We start from the raw sequence: 18,525 nt of genomic DNA, 5'->3' as shown, positions 1-18,525 counted from the left end.
GTGTGTATGTGAGTGATGTGTGCACGTTTGTCTGTGTATTGATCTATGTGTGTGTGTGGAGTTTGAATGTCAATGTGTGTGTATGTGAGTGACGGTTAAATGTGTGTGTGTGTGTTTGTGTGCGCGCACATGCACACACGTGTGAATGTGTGGCATGCACATGTACGCACGCACATCTGTCTGTGTGCAGAACCTGTATATCAATGTGTGTGTAAGATGTGAGTGACCGTAAAGTATGTGCATGTGTGTGTGTGCTCACGCGCGGTGGGGTGTGTGCTTGTGCATGCGCGCGCACACGTCTGCTAGTATGTGTGACAGTGTGTAAGAGAGCAATGGTAACATATGTGCGTTAGTATGTGTGTCGATCTATGTGAGTGAGTGAGTGAGTGTGAGTGTGTGTGGAGGAATGGGGTTTTGCTGGTCTTTGTTATTCAAAGGCAAATCTCTCGGTTTGATCAAAACGGTATAATTTGCGTTCAAATCTTGATGCCAACTCCGCTCTTCTTCTGACACCTGCCTGCTTAGGATCCCCTCTGTTCAAACCAAAACATATGGCCAACGCAGTTTTTCTTTCCAAGCCCCCACTTTTTGGACTCAACTTCCACTGCCTCTCTGTCACTCATCTTCGCTGCAGTCTTTCAAATCCAGTCTGAAGACTCACCTTTTCCCATCCTGAATAATTCTCCACAGCTTATCCATTTCCAGTATGAACTAAAATGATGATCAGTGAATGAGTGAGTGCTTACTTACAGAATTTGTAGGATGTATTTTTGATTGCATATTATTTGATTATGTACCGTGACGTGTGTGTGCATGCTCACATGCCTCGTGTGTGTGTGTGTGTGTGTGTGTGTGTGTGTGTGTGTGTGTGTGTGTGGTTGGGGGGGGGGGTTAATTTTGTTTTGTATCTTGTGTTCAATTTTTCCTTTTTCACATTTACATGTTTTCTATTTTAACGCCTGGGGCTTATTTTCAAGATTAGGCGTAAATGCTCATAATAATGATAGTAATAATATAATGACTGGCATTAGAGATCGTTGGATCAACACGGAACAGGTGATCCTGAGAAATGTACTTTTATCATGATGGATGCAGTCAAGAAATGATGATGTCTTTCGGTTTTCTCATCAGTTACATCGGCAGTGGCTCAGTCTGAGCTGTGTTTTCCTTCTGTTCATGTGACCATCTGTTTTTATAATGCATGAGTTTACTTTACCCAGATGGCAGCTGAGGTCACTGCCTGACACATAAACTTGAAAGGGTTCATGCCATAGACTCGAACAATGTTGATTTCATCACTGTAATTGTCAACTCCAAGTATTTCCTTTTAACATGGACTGAGATAGCCATGACTAAGCAGCAGCAGCCAGTGCAACTGACATCTCAACACTAATCTAAATAACTCAGTTAAGTCAGTACACTCAAAATTTTCCAGTTACACGGGACGCACTGTAAAAATCCTTGTTTTCAGGACTTTTTTTAATTCCATGACTTTTCCATGACTTTGACCATAATTCCATGACTTTCCAGTCCTAGAAAATTATATTTTCAAATTCCATAACTTTCCAGGATTTCCATGACCCATTCAGACCCAGCTATTGTTGTTTAAAACATCCCACCTGGTTGATGTGGTCGGCACCGGTCCAGGTGAAGCTGCAGGTGTCATTGGCGCACAGGACATGTAGCGGGGAGTTGTCTGGGCTGGACCCGTTGGGGTACAGCATGGTCATCAGCACAGCCCGGTCTGTCTCCCGGCACTCCCCACGCTCTGACAGTTTCAAAGCACAGTCCAGCAGAGCTGAGGCCGCAGGGTACGCCCGCCCACACACTGCCTGCATGAAAGGCGTACAGCCTTCTGCATTCCTGTGGCCATTCAACAATGCCAGTCATCACCATTGTCAAGTAAAACACTAACAAACACCACCACCCATCAACAACTTTCCATTCCCAAGGTATACTGGTTCCTGCAGTTTTTGTGCATTGCTCCATATGCCATAATTTGACTCCCCTGCCCCTGCATACTTTAAAAAGAAAAAAGAAAAAAAGAAATACCTTACAAAGAAAAAGCTACATTAACAGCTCATTTGGCAAATGCAATCCTGAACAGCCCATTCCAGTTTATTTTCCTTGGAATGTTGAAAGGCGGAAGGTGGCAGAATGGTTAAGACATTTATCTGCCAATACATACAGTGTCCATGATGGTCTGTGTTTGATTCTCACTCTCACCCTCTTTCCAATGTTTGACTGGAAAATTGAACTGAGCGTCTACCATTCCAATGAGACAATAAACCAAGGTCCTGTGTGCAGTAAACGATCTTGTGCACTGAAAAAGAACTCACTGCATCTAATTGGGGTCCTCTGGCAAAATTCTGCCCCAAAAATGTACACCCGATAGGGATATGAAAAAAAATGCATGCACTCCGGCCGACAAACCAAAAATATTCCCAAAAGGGTTTTAAAATGCTGTCAAGTACAAAGGGGCAAATGGTATAAAAAAAAAAGACCCCAGGCAGGGTATTGGGCAGAGCCCTGTTTTTGGGTGGGGGGGGGGGATCGGGGGGGGACACCCACCCTGAAAACCCAACCCAAAAAAATGTTTTAAAAAAAATTTGGAAGGGTCTCCAGGCTATAAAAAAAAACAAAAACAACAAAAAACATCTAACTCTAGGCCATCGCCCCCCTTTCATAGCACAGATAGACAGACAGACAATGATTTAAGTATCCTTTGTCAAATTCCAAAATAACTTTACCAAACGATTTTCCCAAAAATTTTTTTAACAAAATCAATGAAAAAAGTAACAACAAAAATCAAAAGGGTTTCATACAAACTATGAAACTGATTTTCCCAATGAAGCTGTAGTAAGCGGGAAACAGTTTCCCTGATTTTCCCTTCGCGATTTTTTAAAAACTATAGTAAATTAAAATTTTGCTAAACGTTTTGGGTTAAATTTTAAAATCACACAGGAAAGTACTTTTTAAATTTTCTCCCCCAAATTTTTTTGTAAAATATTTCTTTAAATAGTCGGTTTTCCCCACATTTACCCGAAAAAGCTTTCATCTTCTAAGGGGGACATTTACACAAAGGACTGATAAAATTTTCCACAAGTTTAGAAAAAAAATAAATTTTCGTGTTTTAATGTCAGATATTTCCATTCCGAATCGAAAGAAGGTGTCTCGAAGTTTTTTATTTTTGTTACATTTGGGAAATAAGGTTCAAAAAAAAACTCAGTTCCGAACAACTGTACAAAAGGGAAAAATTTTTTCACATTTCTTGATTCTTTCATTCCCACCTTTTTAACCAACCGTCAAAAGGGGTTTTTTAAAATGCATAAAAAAACCCGATAATCCATGTACCCCCCTTTAAAAAGCCCAAAAAAAACCCAAATCCAATAAAAAGGGTTTAAAAGTCTCTGGGCCCTCCCGTGACCCAGTGTTCTTTACCAATTTTTTATGAATTTTTAAAAGCAAGTTGTAGAATTTTTTGGGGAAATCTACTATTTTCCCCTTTTTGGGAAGACGTAACCAATTTCCAAAAACAATTTTTCTATGGGCCCCTTTCAACCCTAACCACGTTTTTGGGTTTTTTGGAGATTTCAAAAAATAAATGTGCCTTTTTGATGCCAAAATCGTTTTAGGCCCCGCCCCAAACCTCTACCCTAATAAAAACAAGGACAACAGAAAAGATAGAGACACAGAGGGCAGACTGACCCACCAAAAGACACAGAGAAAGGGGGGGGAAAAGTTGGGGGGAAAAAAGTGCAAGTTTGTAATTATGCATGAACCCAAACAAATTTCATTCCCGTACAACTCTGTGGGGAGGAGAGAAGGAGAGAAGAGAGAAGAGAGGAGAGAGAGAGTGTGTTGTTTTTGGTGATTTGGGGCGCGCAAGGGAAATTTAAAAAGGTGTTTGGGCAGAGAAGAGAGAGCATGAAAAGAGAGACAACATTAGAGAGAGAGAGAAGAGAGAGAGAGTGTGTTTTGTGGTTTTGGGGTTGGGGTGGGGTTTTTGTTTTTGGGGGTGATTTCAAGCCGTGTGCTTTTTGTGTGAGAAAAGAGACAACCCTACAGAAACCCACAGACCTTCAAACAATTTTAACAAAAGAAAGAGACCGTGGGAAACAAGGGAAAAAAAGAGTTTCAAATTTTAAAGATGTGGCATTTTATGTGCCCTGCTTTAAAAACTTTGGGTGCCGTTTTTGCCTTTCAGCACCCACATGGGAAAACACCCCATGTCACCGAAAGGCACCAGGATCAAGGTTTGGGGGCATTCACAAACCTATCACCTTATTTTGGGGAGGTTTTAAAGGGAAAACTTTTGCCCCGTGATAGGGGGAATCCACTTTTTTTCGACTGACACCATCTTTTTTAGTACTTCTCAAAATTTTTTGAGTGAAAAATTTAAATTTTAGTTTTTTTTCCCCCCAAAGATCTTTTCATTTTCCCAAAATGGCCCCCCCAACAAGCCAAAAAATCCACTTTTTAAAAAAAAAAATGACAAAATTTAGCAACCTTTAAAACTGCAGCCCCGGCCAGCAAAATGAAGATTTCAGGGGAAGAAAAACCCGCATGATAAGAAGAATTTTTTATTGTTAGGGGGGGGGAGGGCAAAAAGGGGAGGGATTGGGCACTGAGCCAAGTAAACCCAACCCGAGCCAACCCGGGGTGGGCCCCCCGAGTGGAGCACATGTTTCCCGCTTCGGGCCACCACATCAGCCCTTGAAAAGGGGAAAAGGAAAATGTAACAAGCGGTAGCGCCTTGTCACATCAGAGACCAAAAAAAACAGCGTGGGCCCTGGGGCAAATTGACTACATACCAAAGACAAAAAAAGGGTTTTGGGGGGATGGAAAAACAGTTTTTGGCCCAAAAACCCCTGAAAAATTTTTTTCAGGGGGTTGAAAACCCCATTTGGGTGATCCCTTCCTGCAGAATGGCTTCTAACTTTTGGGGGAAAAAAAAACAGGTGGAGAGGAGAGAGAGAGAGAGAGAGAAGAGAGTTAAGGGGTGGTGTTGTTTTTTGTGTGTGGGGTGTTGGTGTGGGGGTGGTGTTTGTGGGTGTGGTGTTTTGTTAAGTTTTTGTGTGTGGGGTGTGTGGTTGGGGCGGGGCTGCTTTCACGGTCCCCTTTAATTTGTGGACAAAAATTAAGGGGTTCACTTAACTTTTTATATGGACAGAAAGAATTTTCACGTTTATTCAAAAAGTAAATACACATAAAATTATTTTGCACAAAGTATCAGACAAGGGGAGGACTTGGGAAAAAAAGAGCATATGTTTAATTTTCCACACAAATTTTTCAGGGTTTTTTTGTTAAAATTTTTGGAGGGAAAACGGTAAAACAATACCTAAGTAAAAATCTATTTTTTGCTATTTGGGGCACTTGTTGTGAGTAAAAATCTTTTATTTGCGTATTTATCAAATTTGCTGAAAAAAAATCAGCTGTTTAAAAAAAATTTTTAAATGAATTTTATTTTACTTTCTTTTTTTTTTTTCTCATGGGGTTTTTAGGGTCCCCTTTTCCCCAAAACTGAAAAAACCCGTGGACTTCTTTTTTGCTTTTCTTTCCCCAAACAAACATTCCAGCTCTGGCTGACCAAATCAAATCTTTTTGGGAAGGGGCGCTGTTGGGCATCACTAACCCGTCAACATTCAAAGCTGAAAGCGCCCCGAGACTCACTGTCCCTGAATGAAGGGGATGCACACACAACAGATCGCGTTGGGGGTGTATTGAAAGCCTAAAGGGGGACTACTGGCGGACGCACTGGCTTTTTTTAACTTGCCATTTTGGGAAACCCTAAGTGCAAGAAGCCAAAGTGTCCCCACTGTATTTGGGGGTTTTGTTCCATCGAATCAAAAGAAACCCTCGTTTTTCTTTCCCCCCTGGGGGATTTGGGGGGGGGGGGTGGGGGGGGGGAAAGCCATGAATCAACTGTGAGTTTCGCAGATGCGAAAGCCCAATCAATTTTTTTGGGTACTGAGATCTACCCAAAGAGTTTGTTTTTAAAAAGGGAAAAGGAGTTGCGCAACGTCGACCTCCCTCTCTCGCCCCGGGGCCACCAATTTCCAGGGCAAGACAAACCCAGACACTGGAGATGACACGGATCAGTGGGGTGACCAAAATAACCTTTTTGGTGCTCATCTTGCTCCTGCACTCCCATGCGTTGCTGTAACCGCCTTCCCCTCCGTTGAACCATAGGTTTTTTCCGCAGAAACCCACCGGGTCCAGACTTCGCATGCAAGGGTTTTGACACAACCCCGGGGGGCCAAATTCGGGGTTGGGGATGCACACAGCAAAGGGGAGCTTAAAGGGCCGTCGGGGGGCTCTCCTGAGGGCCATGCCCCTTTTTAAAGGAACTCGTTTTTTTAAATTTCCCAAAAAGGGTGTCAGCCACCTGCCTCAAACCCGTCCCCCAAGGGGGCGGGAGAGGCCGGTTTTTGGGGGCGCCGGCAATCCCCACCCTTTAACAGGTTTACTTATTTCAGGTTTTCCAGTAGCAAACTAGTGACCTTAAACTGACCTCCCCCCCTGTAAATTTTTAAAATGTGGAGGCACAGGGAAAAAACGCAACCCCAAAATTTTCATTTCCAACAGTGAACAGTTAAGACCCGTTTTACATATTTGTATATATAAAAATAAAGAAAATCCTCGTGTCCGACTATCACCATCAGAACGGCCAAAGGGGGCAACGCTGGCCCGACTATCTGGGCCCAGAATTTTTATTATAGTGGAGGGTCCCGCCCGAGTACATCCCCACTCTCTCGGCCAAGAGGGTTTTTTTGGACAGTTACGTTTGGGGTGGTTTCCCCAAAAGGGCCCAAAAAGCCCACAAGGCGCAGCCCCTAAGAACCGTGCAATTTTGCCTCCCGTTTTTTGAGGTCATAGTCCTTTCAAAAAAACTAAGCTGTAAATGGGTTTCCCCTGACTTTGGGGAAACCATTGATAATACAGCTTCCCCCTTTTTCTGTAAAGGGCCCCAAAAGTAAAAATTATGTCAAACTGTAAATAAGCCAGGTTGGGCTTTTTTTAAAAATTTTATATTTTATAAATAATAAATAAATAAATATTTTATATATAGGAAACGGGGACCCCCCTGGCCGATGACAAATTTTAAAATTTCAAAAATTTTTTTTAAATAAAGATTTCATTTTTTGGGAAAAAAAGTTCGACAGAAAATAATTAATTTTATCGTCTATATTTTAAATTTTTATTGTGTTTGCTTCATGCAATGCGTGAATGAGTTCGCGGATAGAAGAAAAAGAAGTGTACTGTAACGCAAAACTGCAATCCTTGTTCAATGGCGGCCGGCGTCTTTCTGAGCGCAACAAAGTTAGTTTCAATCACACAGTGGAAAAAATCGCATCCGTTGCTTTCCATTCACTGGTTACTGTTTGAAAAACTGGGAGCCGTGAAAGGCGAAAGTTCAAGGAGAATTTTCGTGCTTTTTTTTTTTCCAAGCCTTGGGCGAAGTAGGGTAGTTAGATCGGAGCACAAAGTCAGGGGAAATTTTTGCCTCGCACAGTTCGAAAATGAAATCTGACCCTACGTGATACTGTATGAGCGGTAAAAAGCATTTTCTGCTGATTTCAATGGTATCCGAAACTAAGATTTTTGATCCATACCCAATTTGCTCAAGCAATTCAAAAGCAGGTACCCCACTTTGTCAGTTGCGTCAGCCCAATCAACATTCGACACAGGAGAGCGGCACTTCATCAAACACAAAAATAGCATTGTTTCTCCAGAAAATTTTAAGTTTCATCGGTACGTTTTATATTATTTTTTAAAACAAATGTCTTTAGCACTTTCATGCACAATATTGATCTGAAATTCTTTGAATCGGGATTTTTATTGATGTCAGTAACTGAGCAGCTTGGATCTATTTCATCAGTGTTTCCATAGCGTGACACTGTGTTTCAATCGGAATACAATTTTTTTTTTTCTGAGTAAAACACACAAAAACTATTGATACAGAATGAAAAATGGACACGTTAAAACGGAGAACATGAATTCCCATTACTTTTTTTTGGGGGGGGGGAATTCCCATTACTAATATTTGATTGATTTTTGCTTTAGAAAGCAAAATATTACCCGGGTCTAAAACCGGAAGTGCTCTGGACAGCATTAGTGTTGTCTGCTACAAATTCGGTGAGTGTTAAATAAGTGAGTAAAAAATTGTAATGTGGTTTCTTTTTCATTCAACATCACACAAAAGTCTGATATTCTAGTTGCATTTTGCTTCGATAGCTGTGAAACTTTATATTAATATATACAGACAGATAGATACTATGCTCTCACATTCCAGAAAGAACAAGAACACCAATTCATACTAACCCCCCCACCCCCCACCATCTCTCCTCTGCAAACTTCACTTTCATAATTAACTGAGAGTTGTATAGTCATTCCCCTCCCTTGTCTCTGAGAATCTCCCACCAATGGTAAGGAGAGGGGAGGGGGTTGTCAATGGTTGTGGCAAACTTGGCATTGAGCCAAATCACTGACCACTTGCTGGGGCCCTGACTGCTGACAGTAATATAACCCACCACCTCCTCCCTCCAGTCATCCCCCTTCCCCATTTCTTTCCTGTCAGTGGAGTAGGGGTGTGTGTGTGTGTGTGTGTGTGTGTGTGTGAGAGAGAGAGAGAGAGAGAGAGCAAGTTTGCATTTGCACATGTATGCTTGTATGTGTATGTGTATGTGTATGTCTGAGTATGAAAAAAGTGTAATGTGAAGAGATATATGATTAATTTGAACAGTGCAGTCAACATCCTGTTTCTTCAAAAATTTACCAATTTTAAAAAAAACTAAAATTAGTAAAAACAAAATCAGTACAATAACACCTATAGCCTAAGTTGTACATCAGGTTCAGTCAAACTATATAACACTATCAGGAATCCAGCCATTAAGAGAGTATAATTGTGTGTGTGTGTGGGGGGGGGGGGGGATGTTCATATAACCCATGATATGCTGTGCATCTAGACTGCATGAAACAGAAAACAAAGGGAAGTAAACACACATTTCATGAAATGATAAAATGCAAAATACCATGCACATACTGTGAATGAAATATTCAGTTTGATATACATCTAAGACATGCATTCTCACATACACACACAAATAAAGGTGAGTACACAAAATATATATCAAAGAATAAGATACTAAGTATGATATGCATATTAACAATAAAATATTCAATATTAAGTAATCATTTTTACATAAGATATTAAGTAATACTTTCATCTCAGTCATGAAATGTAGCAGCCTAAAGTGGAAATATCTGAGTAAATAATCGCATGCAACAAAGATATCCATAAGATGAACAGTACATGTAGATAGCAAAGCTCTTGTCAGCAACTGGAAAGGACAGACCCCCAAAAATTCAGCCTCAGTTGTCAAAGCATAAGTTGTTGCTGCAATTTGAGTTATTGTGTGAAAGGTAAATGCAGCCATATAGTTCAGTGCAGTGAATTTTGTGTTGCTGTTGAATGAATGCTTACCTGTTAGTATGCCATTTTATAATTCTGTTATCACAGTGTTTTCCTCCCACTCAAAACACTCAGAAATTGACAAAAGCCTAAACATATATTAAACTGAGAGCTCTGGTTTTGGTTTTAAGTTTTAAATTTAACATAACATTTGTTCTTTCTTATGAGCTGATCTGTTTATCTAACATGTTGCAGAAACAGCTGCTCATGGCAGGGTTTGCAAGACCTATTCTGTGATCCAAAAAGGCCAGTATGAACATCCCAGGTAGCGAGCAGCATGTTATTGCTGATGCCAGGAAACCCATGAGTGCCAAAAAATGAGAGATTTTTTGGTGTGCATTTTCTCTCTTGTGAATGCCATTTTGTGAAGAAATAAAGATGCATCATCCACCTTTTATTTCTTATTTATTGCATTTCTTCTATTATGAAATGCATGACTGGGTTCATGGATGGAAGAAAAAGCTAGAGAGCTGAAAGAAAATAGATTCATATATCTGTCATTTTTGCCAGCAACTGAAGTAATATTTGCTCCCTCCTGGGAACCTTTGTCGTGGAATGCCCCATCAACCTACCCATTCTGTATAATGCTCTCAAGTTGCATTTGTTTAAAAATATGTATAATTTTGCAGAAGATGATCAGCCTAGACCACTGGTAACTTATTGTGGCTGTAACTTCAATATTTTTTTAAAAAACAAAAAATTTGAAGAAGTCTCATCCACAGCATGCACCATTTTTTTAATGAGAAAATCAGGTATCATTCCTTTTCTGCCAATTTTAGAGGGAAGTTTTAAGGTTGATTTTAATTTATTTTGAAAGATGACATTTCACTTAATACACACACAAAATTTCATGGTCCTACTTGTGACAGTTACTGAAATATTCATCTTTGCAGCATGCTACGCCAGTAAACAGTCTGGTCAAATTGAAGATTTTTCAAAGTTTGAGACTCTGATACTTAAAATTCAGTCAACTATCCTGCCTGAAAAAAAATTCAGTGCACTTTCTGTGATGTATTCTGCAAGATATTTTATTAAGAAATGCAGCTGTCTATTTGTTTCAGTGCTGTAGACCTTCAAAGTAGCTATTCTGTGTAGATTGACACGTCTTGATTTTCTATTTCCTCCTACTTTGACAGACATATTTTCCAGTTTCTTTGCTGCTGAAGTGTTAGTGTTTTCTTGTGCAATATGCCATTATCATATGGTTTTTAGAAGTATATGAGTTTTCATTACAGTACCCTCATGGACAGTACAGTATAACCGTGAAAATGTGAAAATACTAAGTACTAACAGCATGTACGCATTGTCACATCTTTAAAATGGAATATCTTCAGAACCAATCAAGATATTCACTTACTTTTTTTTTGTTTTTCTTATGTTGTCATGTTGTTTGCCAAAAATCACATTTCAGTCATTGTAATGAATATTTAAATTTTCACTGCCGCCACCTAGTATATAAATTACCTCCATTAATTTATTTTCTGACTTTAGTAGTATTTCAGTTTCATCAGATAGTTGTAAAGTGTATATATAGATCCACCATAATAAGATATTTCAAGTGAGGACATTGTGAAACCTTCAAGTGAAGTGACAGAAATCATCATTTTTCTACAAAAACGCAAGTTCATTTTGTGTGTTTTCCATGGATTATGTTCTGGATTACACCATTTCATGGGAAATATAGTTGTACTGAAGACTTCAACTGGTGAGTTTGCTTTGTTTTCAACTACAATGCAGTGATGTTTGTGTTGTACCGGTCTTTGTTTATGTCTGTAATGTGTCGAAGTGCAAAATTTGTATTGAAAAAAACAACCAACATAATAATTAACACAAAAAACAAAATATTTCACTTGTACCAACATCATTTATTGCTCCAAAACACAAAAATTCCATCATTTCTCTTACTTAAAAAACAACAACAGGAAGTCATTTGGTTCAAAAACAAAAAGTTATAGAAATTTCAAATTGGTAGGTGTAATTTCTTGCTCTTTTTTGAAAATCAGCTGGCGCCAGGGAGTGTTGCACTCTAAACTGGCTGGCGGTGAAAGGGTTAAATACAACTCTGTGTGTGTGTGTGTGTGTGTGTGTGTGTGTGTGTGTGTGTGTGTGTGTGTGTTTTCAATTAAACTCTCTCTGTGCATGTGTGCGCATGAGTGCGTGCATGTGTATGTGTGCAACTTGCTTTTCACAGTGATATCAACATGTGCCATGTAGGTATCACCTTCTGTTATTAGCATTTTGACAAATTCAACTGACTGCTTGGAAACCTTCAACTTCGATTTTGGTGCTCTGAAAAGTCGTTCTCCTCTTCACTATGGAGTCAAAGGATATAGAACGTCCCATCAGCTTTTTTCTTCTTCTTCTTCTTTTTTTTTTCCAGAAAATGGACGCTCCATTTCTTATGTGACTGAAAACGGATTTCAGTGCCTAGATGGAAGGGTTGCACCCATGCAAGTATCTGCATAGCAGATGTGGTGGTGCATATATGGATTCGTCTGATTGCAGTGACGCCTCCTATAGAACAGACCGTTAGAAGAAATTTTTCTCAACCAAGAAAACAAAATACTTCATGCACTACAAATACTACATATTTATATTGATGATGATGACGATAATGTATGTGTCTCTTGCCTATCGATTTCAGGTTTTTGTTTGTTTCACTTTATTTGAAAGTATGTACTTGTTTAATGTAAATATCAAAAAAGCATTCATTAAAAAACAAGAAAAAAAAAAGAAAACAGAGCACTGTGACTGAAAACAAAACCTCATGCACAGGTGCAGCTTTAACAGGCAGTCACACTCATAAACTGTAATACTACTAACTCAGGGCATGAAATCATATCATTACTCCCAAATTGTATGAATAAACATCTCTCCAAATGACAGCTAAAACGATATCTAGAAGATCCAGACAGAAAAAGAGCATGTATCCATGCTTTATGGGTAGCCAAATTATCAACAGTCCAGCAGGTCACTTGAATACACTTACTTCCTTGCAAACTGCGACTGCCTTGATACATGTTTGAAGCAATATCTCAGCAAGTTTTTACTCTATTTTGATGCAGCTTTATTGCTGATGTTTTTTGGTTTTGTTTTTGCATTTTGAAAAGTGAAGAGTTGTTGAGCATGTCAACATGGCTGCCAGGACATACATTACAGAAAAGGTGGCTAGAATTTTGTTTAATTTTCCGAATATGTCGGCAATACAAAATGTGATAGAAAAGGAAAGTAATGCTGTTGATCAACTTAAGTGATTCTGGTTATCCTGATGATGATCACATGCTACAAGGTACATCGACAAGAAGGGGGCGGGGTTGTGTAAGAAGTGGGCAGAGCAATATTTTAGCTTGAAACTGTAATTTTGAGGGTTTCATTTATAATGAAACCTTCCCAATGAAAGTTTCATGCTGAAATATTGTTAACAGTCAGCTATTGTGTTGTAATATTATGTAATAGTGTTAGTAGGTGAGTGAGTGGGAGGGTGTGTGTGTGGTTGTGAGTGTGTGTGTATAGTGTTTGTGTTTAAAACTACATTATTGTGTAGGAAAACAACATAATTCCACTTGGTGGTTGTGTTTATTACATTTGCAAATATTTTAGCACCATTCCACCCATAAAATAAATAAGACCTGATTTTTTTTTCCAACAAATTTTTTTGTGTGTATATGAGTTATCTTTCCCCAATTGGGAGTTATCTTATCCTGTCAACATCTATCATATAATAATTGTATTCTCCATTCATTTTTCTTTTTAAAAAATACTTACCTTTACATACTTTTGAGCATTATTTAAATTTTTGGTGATTATTTTGCAAAATTACAAAAATGTTTCAGAAGTCAAAGGGTTCTGTCACTGTCACTATCCCATAACCCAGTGGAATGCTGGGGCATCACAAATCATTTCCAGACCAGTTCTCTCAATCAGTTCTTGTCTCTCACAGCTCTCTGTGAATCTGGGAAATTCAGGTCTGTCCATTCTTTGATGTTGTCCTGCCACATAATCTTTTGCCTCCTCTTCCTACTGCCTGGTACGGTGCCCAGCAGAATCGTTTTTGCAAGCCCGTCGGATCTTGTGACATGTCCATACCATTTGAACTTCCTCCTCCTCATGATGGTTAGGTCATCGTGGGGCCCAAATGGCTTGGGTGATCTTCTGTTGGACCTCAGTATTCATGACATGCTTAATGTAGGAGATGCTTAGTTGCTTTCAGAAGATCTCATTTCCAACGGTAAGTTAACCCTCTTACCCCCATTCACCCAGCACTAATCACCCATGAAATCCCATGCTAAGGGGAATAACTCTTGCGATTTTTGATAGTAGGTAATTATAAAAACTGACTGAAAATATAATTACCTTCTTTTGTTGCACATATTTATTTTTCCTGCATTCTACACATAATGAAATTGCAAACGAATTTTGTTTCCAGGCTCATACTGTTTTGTTCTGACACATAAAAATAAGTGTCAAAAGGAGGAGTTTGTATTATACTCCATGTTTGGTGTTAAATATACTTACCATGTCAAACTGATGCAAACTAGGCCTATTGGTTTGCTCTGCTTGGCCAAATTTCGCGCGGCTAACAGTGAAAAGACGGGCCCACCCGTAAGTTCTTATTTTTAGAATACGTTTGTCCAGTCTGCAGTGTCTTCTCACACATCATTTTTTTATTCTTTTTTCTTCTTCAACTTGAATTGCAACAATGAACATGCTGATTTTTTTGTTCTTTTCATTTTGAGTGATGATGTATTTTCCTTTGACAGTGGGGACAAAAACAACACCAAAAAAACAACAAAAACAAACCTACCCCACATGTAATTCCTCCCTAGTGAAAAGAAAAATATAATCCACTGAATTAGCAAAATCAGGAAGATCATGCAGAAAGCCAACAGATATCAGTGAAATCAATGACTCACTCACTGTAAGTATCGATTCCGACGGTCTGGCAATTGATTCATGATTTCAGAGGTCCGGTGATCCATTCACAATTTTGGAGATCCAGCGATCAATTAACTTTTTCGCAACACGCTGCGACGATACACGCAGTGGGCCACCAACCGGTTGAACACACGCCGCGAGAATCATTGCAGCGCGTTGTGAGGCTGTGTGAACACGCTGCGTGGGTTTTCGCAGCAGGTTTCTAAAAATAACCATGACCGCATCACTCCGTTTTCAGTCAAACAAAGACTACGGATGGAAAATTCCTTTATTCATACGTCACAATCTGTGACCTTTGAACGCTGTCACGCCGATTTTCATTGGCTAAATTCAGCTCAAAGCGACAAACTCCCGTCACTCTTTCATTCTCACTATTGACACACCATCGCGAGGTATCGGAGAAACGTCAGTGACAAACGAGCGGTTGAACTGATTTTACAAGAAGGTTCAGACGAGGATCTGAATGTAGATCATTACGAAAGTAGTGGAGAAAGTGTCGAAGAAGAGGACTTCACTCATGATATTCCTGAAAATGATGATAATTCAACATACGAAAGCGACAACGAAGCCTCTGGTTCCTCCAACACAAATGACACACGCGGTCAAGTTGATGGCGATGCGATAGATTTGTTTGCCGATTTTGAGTTGGAAGAAGACAGAGAAGACCCAGTGTATGATGCTGATACTGAAAATGACAAATCGGATGACGCAGGAGAAGATGACGATGGGACAACATGGGTGAAGAACCTTCGAAACTTTCCCCAAGAACCCGACTTCAAACCAGACCCAGAGTGTGGTTTGCAAGAACACGTGTTTGCAAACAATGAAAACCCGACAGCTCTGGATGCATATCGCGTGTTCTTCACGGATGATTTCGTGAAGAGCATAAAACACGAGACAAATGAATACGCCAGGTCAGTTATTTGACAACATTCTTTGTTTATTTATTATTTTTTTATGAGTACATGAGTAATCATATGCATGTGTACGAGCGTGTGTGTGTGTGGTTCTGTTTGTGTGAGGAGGAGAGCTGGTATGCACATGCATGTTTGAATGTATCACTATGTATGGTGTGTGTGTGTGTGTGTGTGTGTGTGTGTGTGTGTAATATTTATATAACATTTATATAATGTGTCCTGTATAAAACCATGTTTTGTAAATCACCTTGAGCAGATTTGTGGATAGTGTGCTGTCAATTATTATTATTATCATTATTATTCATCTATTATTATTATGTAACATGGTTATTGTGTGTTCTAGTCTTTCTTTTTTCACTAAACTGTACACGTCTTTGTGACTGTCAGTGTGTGTTTTTTGTTTTGTTTTTTGTTTTGTTTTTTTGTGTGTGTGTGTGTGTGTGTGTGTGAGCTGATCTTTTCATGGATTAAAATTCAGTTCTGTATGAGGTAAACAATGTAATCATAGTGATAGTGTAACTGTAAGTGTATGACAGAAGGAGAAAATATTTAATCAATGACAATAAAATAATGATAAAGAATATTTCACTATTTGTTTTTGCTTTCTTTCAAACAGATGTGCCGTTGAAGAGAAGAGACGACGGTGTGGGGGAACTGTTCCACCAAAGACCATCTTTTCAAGGTGGAGACCTGTCACCATCAATGACGTCCGGAACTTCTTTGCCTGCTGCATCCACATGGGCATGGTGAAGAAGCCCAAGCTGTTCGACTACTGGTCACGACACCCATCTCTGCATGCGTCGTACTGCAGTCAGCTAATGTCAAGGAACCGGTATATGGACATTCTGTCCTTTCTGCACATTAATAACAATGCCTGGTGAAGAGGGACATGACCCAATCCACAAAATAAGACCATTTGTGGATCATTTGAATGAAGTATTTCAAAGCACTTATGTTCCCACAAAAAATGTTTGTGTTGATGAGGCAATGTGCCCCTTCAAAGGCCGCAGCAAGTTCCGTGTGTACATGAAGGACAAACCAACAAAATGGGGCTTCAAATTCTACGAACTTTGTGACAGTTCCAACGGATATGTGTTTCGATTTGAGATGTTTTGCGCAGACAAGCGTCTGAGCAACAAGCCATAAGATGTCATCTTCCGCCTGATGCAGCCACTGTTGGACAAAGGCTATCAACTTTATGTTGATAACTATTACTGTTGTCCGAAGCTGTGTCATGACCTTGCAGCCCGAGGAACCATGGTGTGTGGCACTGTACGGAAAAACAGGGTTGGCATGCCACGCGAGCTGTGTCAAGGTGACCTGCCAAAAGGTTCCATTGACTACCGTCGCAAAGGAGCTGTTGTTGCATGTAGGTGGAGAGACAAGAAGGACGTGTACAAGCTGTCAACGGTCCATCGACCAAGTCTTCGACTCACACAAGCTCGATATGAGCTGAAACAGAAACCTGTGGCAGTCATCAATTACATCGCAAACATGGCAGGTGTTGACAACTCTGATCAGCTCATTTCATACTTCCCAATGCACTGAAAGAGTGTGAAATGGTGGAAGAAACCATTTTTTCCACCTGCTCACAATGGTCATGATCCAGGCCATGATCATACTAAATGTGCACAGACAGCGACATGGCAGAAAAAAGAAGACCCTGAAGGACATGGTGAAGGATGTGCTGACACAGCTGCCGGCAGTGGAGGAAGTACCTATTGGGCATGTTGCTGTGGGTGACAAGCTGTGGCTTACTGGTCAACATTTCCCAGCCAACATCCCAGAAACCACCAAGGCAAAACCTTACAAGAACTGCAAGGTGTGCTGTGCCAGGGCCAGGGCCAGCGGAGTGAGTCAAAAGCAGGCAACCACCCAGAGAAAACAGACGTTACTGTTGCCCAGACTGTGGTGTGGCACTTTGTGTAGCACCATGCTTTCAAATCTGGCACACTCAGAAAGACATTTGCAGCTAAGTGCAAAAACAGCAGATGTATAAAGGGACTAACAGTGTATTATCTACAAAGAGTATACAATTTTGAAAAAAATATGTGACTTTTGTGTGTTCTTTTCATAAAAACAAAGCAAACATGCACATGTGGACATTTGGTGAGAATTTTTTTTCATTTGGTGAACCCGAAGTGAAAACAGTGCAGGAATTCAACTTTTGTGTGAGTTCTTTTCATAAAAAAAGCAAACATGCACATGTGGATTTATGTGTGATGATTCAGTTCATTTGGTGAGTAAATTTTTTTTTTTTTATTCAAAACAGTGTGTTTCCCTCTTTTAAGTGTGTGGTAATGTTTACATGTTTTACTTTAGCTTTTTTGTGTTGTTATTTACAATGTTTATTCCCTAAACATGATCAAAGTCAAGAACTTTTATTTAAATTATTATAAACTACAAACTTATTTTTATCATTTTCATGTACTATACTAGTCTTTTGACACACAATTATCACTAAAAGTGGGTGACTTTTATTTCTGTGTGGATTCATCAGACTTTTTTTCCCCTCAGCATACTGACTATTTTCAAAGGCATCATTCAATACAAAATAAATTATTCTATAACATGAAAATTATACCACTGAAAAGTAGAAAGAGTAATCTTTACAATGGTACCAAAATCATGTCCCTACATGCAGTTGTACTTCTACAACAGTCCGTATAAAAAGGCAAAAATTAGTGGTTCCCAGGCTACACTCAGGACAACAGCAAGGTGTTCACAGTGTAACAGGAAGTGGCTTTGGCTGCTGTGCTGAAAGAGGGCCGACGATCAATACACACTCAAGTTCCAACTTCACTCTCAATACTGGTGAAACTAGGTCTTGTCTAGGTCACTCAGTACATTCAACTTTTACAAGATTCTCATGCAGAAATCATTAAACAGTTCAAAACAATCTTCAGAATTGTCGTTCAGATTACGCTGCGACTCTAGACAGTCATCAAACTCCTCTTGCACCTTTGAAACTTCAAAACTTAGGCAAAACATAACCAAATCAGAAATATAATCCACTGAACTAGCACAATCAGGAAGATCATGCAGAATGCAAAAAAATATAAGTGAAATCAAGACTGACTCACTGACAGTATCAATTTCGGAGGTCCAGCATCTGATTCATGACTTCAGAGGCCCAGCGATCAATTCACAAGTTCCAACTCCACTCTCATTGTCGGCAAAACTTGGTCAGTCGATATC

General features: G+C 39.6%; 1 protein-coding gene across 1 annotated transcript in view; it reads right to left on the bottom strand.

Annotated features, from left to right (window-relative positions):
• The window catches only part of LOC143276878 (E3 ubiquitin-protein ligase UBR5-like), a 222,428-nt gene that overhangs the window by 81,930 nt on the left and 121,973 nt on the right, over positions 1 to 18,525 (bottom strand). The window contains exon 25 of the mRNA XM_076581534.1: positions 1,620 to 1,863. Within this exon, the coding sequence (XP_076437649.1) occupies positions 1,620 to 1,863 (244 nt within the window). The remainder of the gene's footprint in view (positions 1 to 1,619; positions 1,864 to 18,525) is intronic.

The sequence above is a fragment of the Babylonia areolata genome, chromosome 33, assembly GCF_041734735.1.
Source record: "Babylonia areolata isolate BAREFJ2019XMU chromosome 33, ASM4173473v1, whole genome shotgun sequence".
In the NCBI taxonomy this organism is placed as follows: domain Eukaryota; kingdom Metazoa; phylum Mollusca; class Gastropoda; order Neogastropoda; family Buccinidae; genus Babylonia; species Babylonia areolata.
Note: the sequence above shows the minus strand (reverse complement) of the source record. Positions and strands in the feature narration are given on the sequence as shown.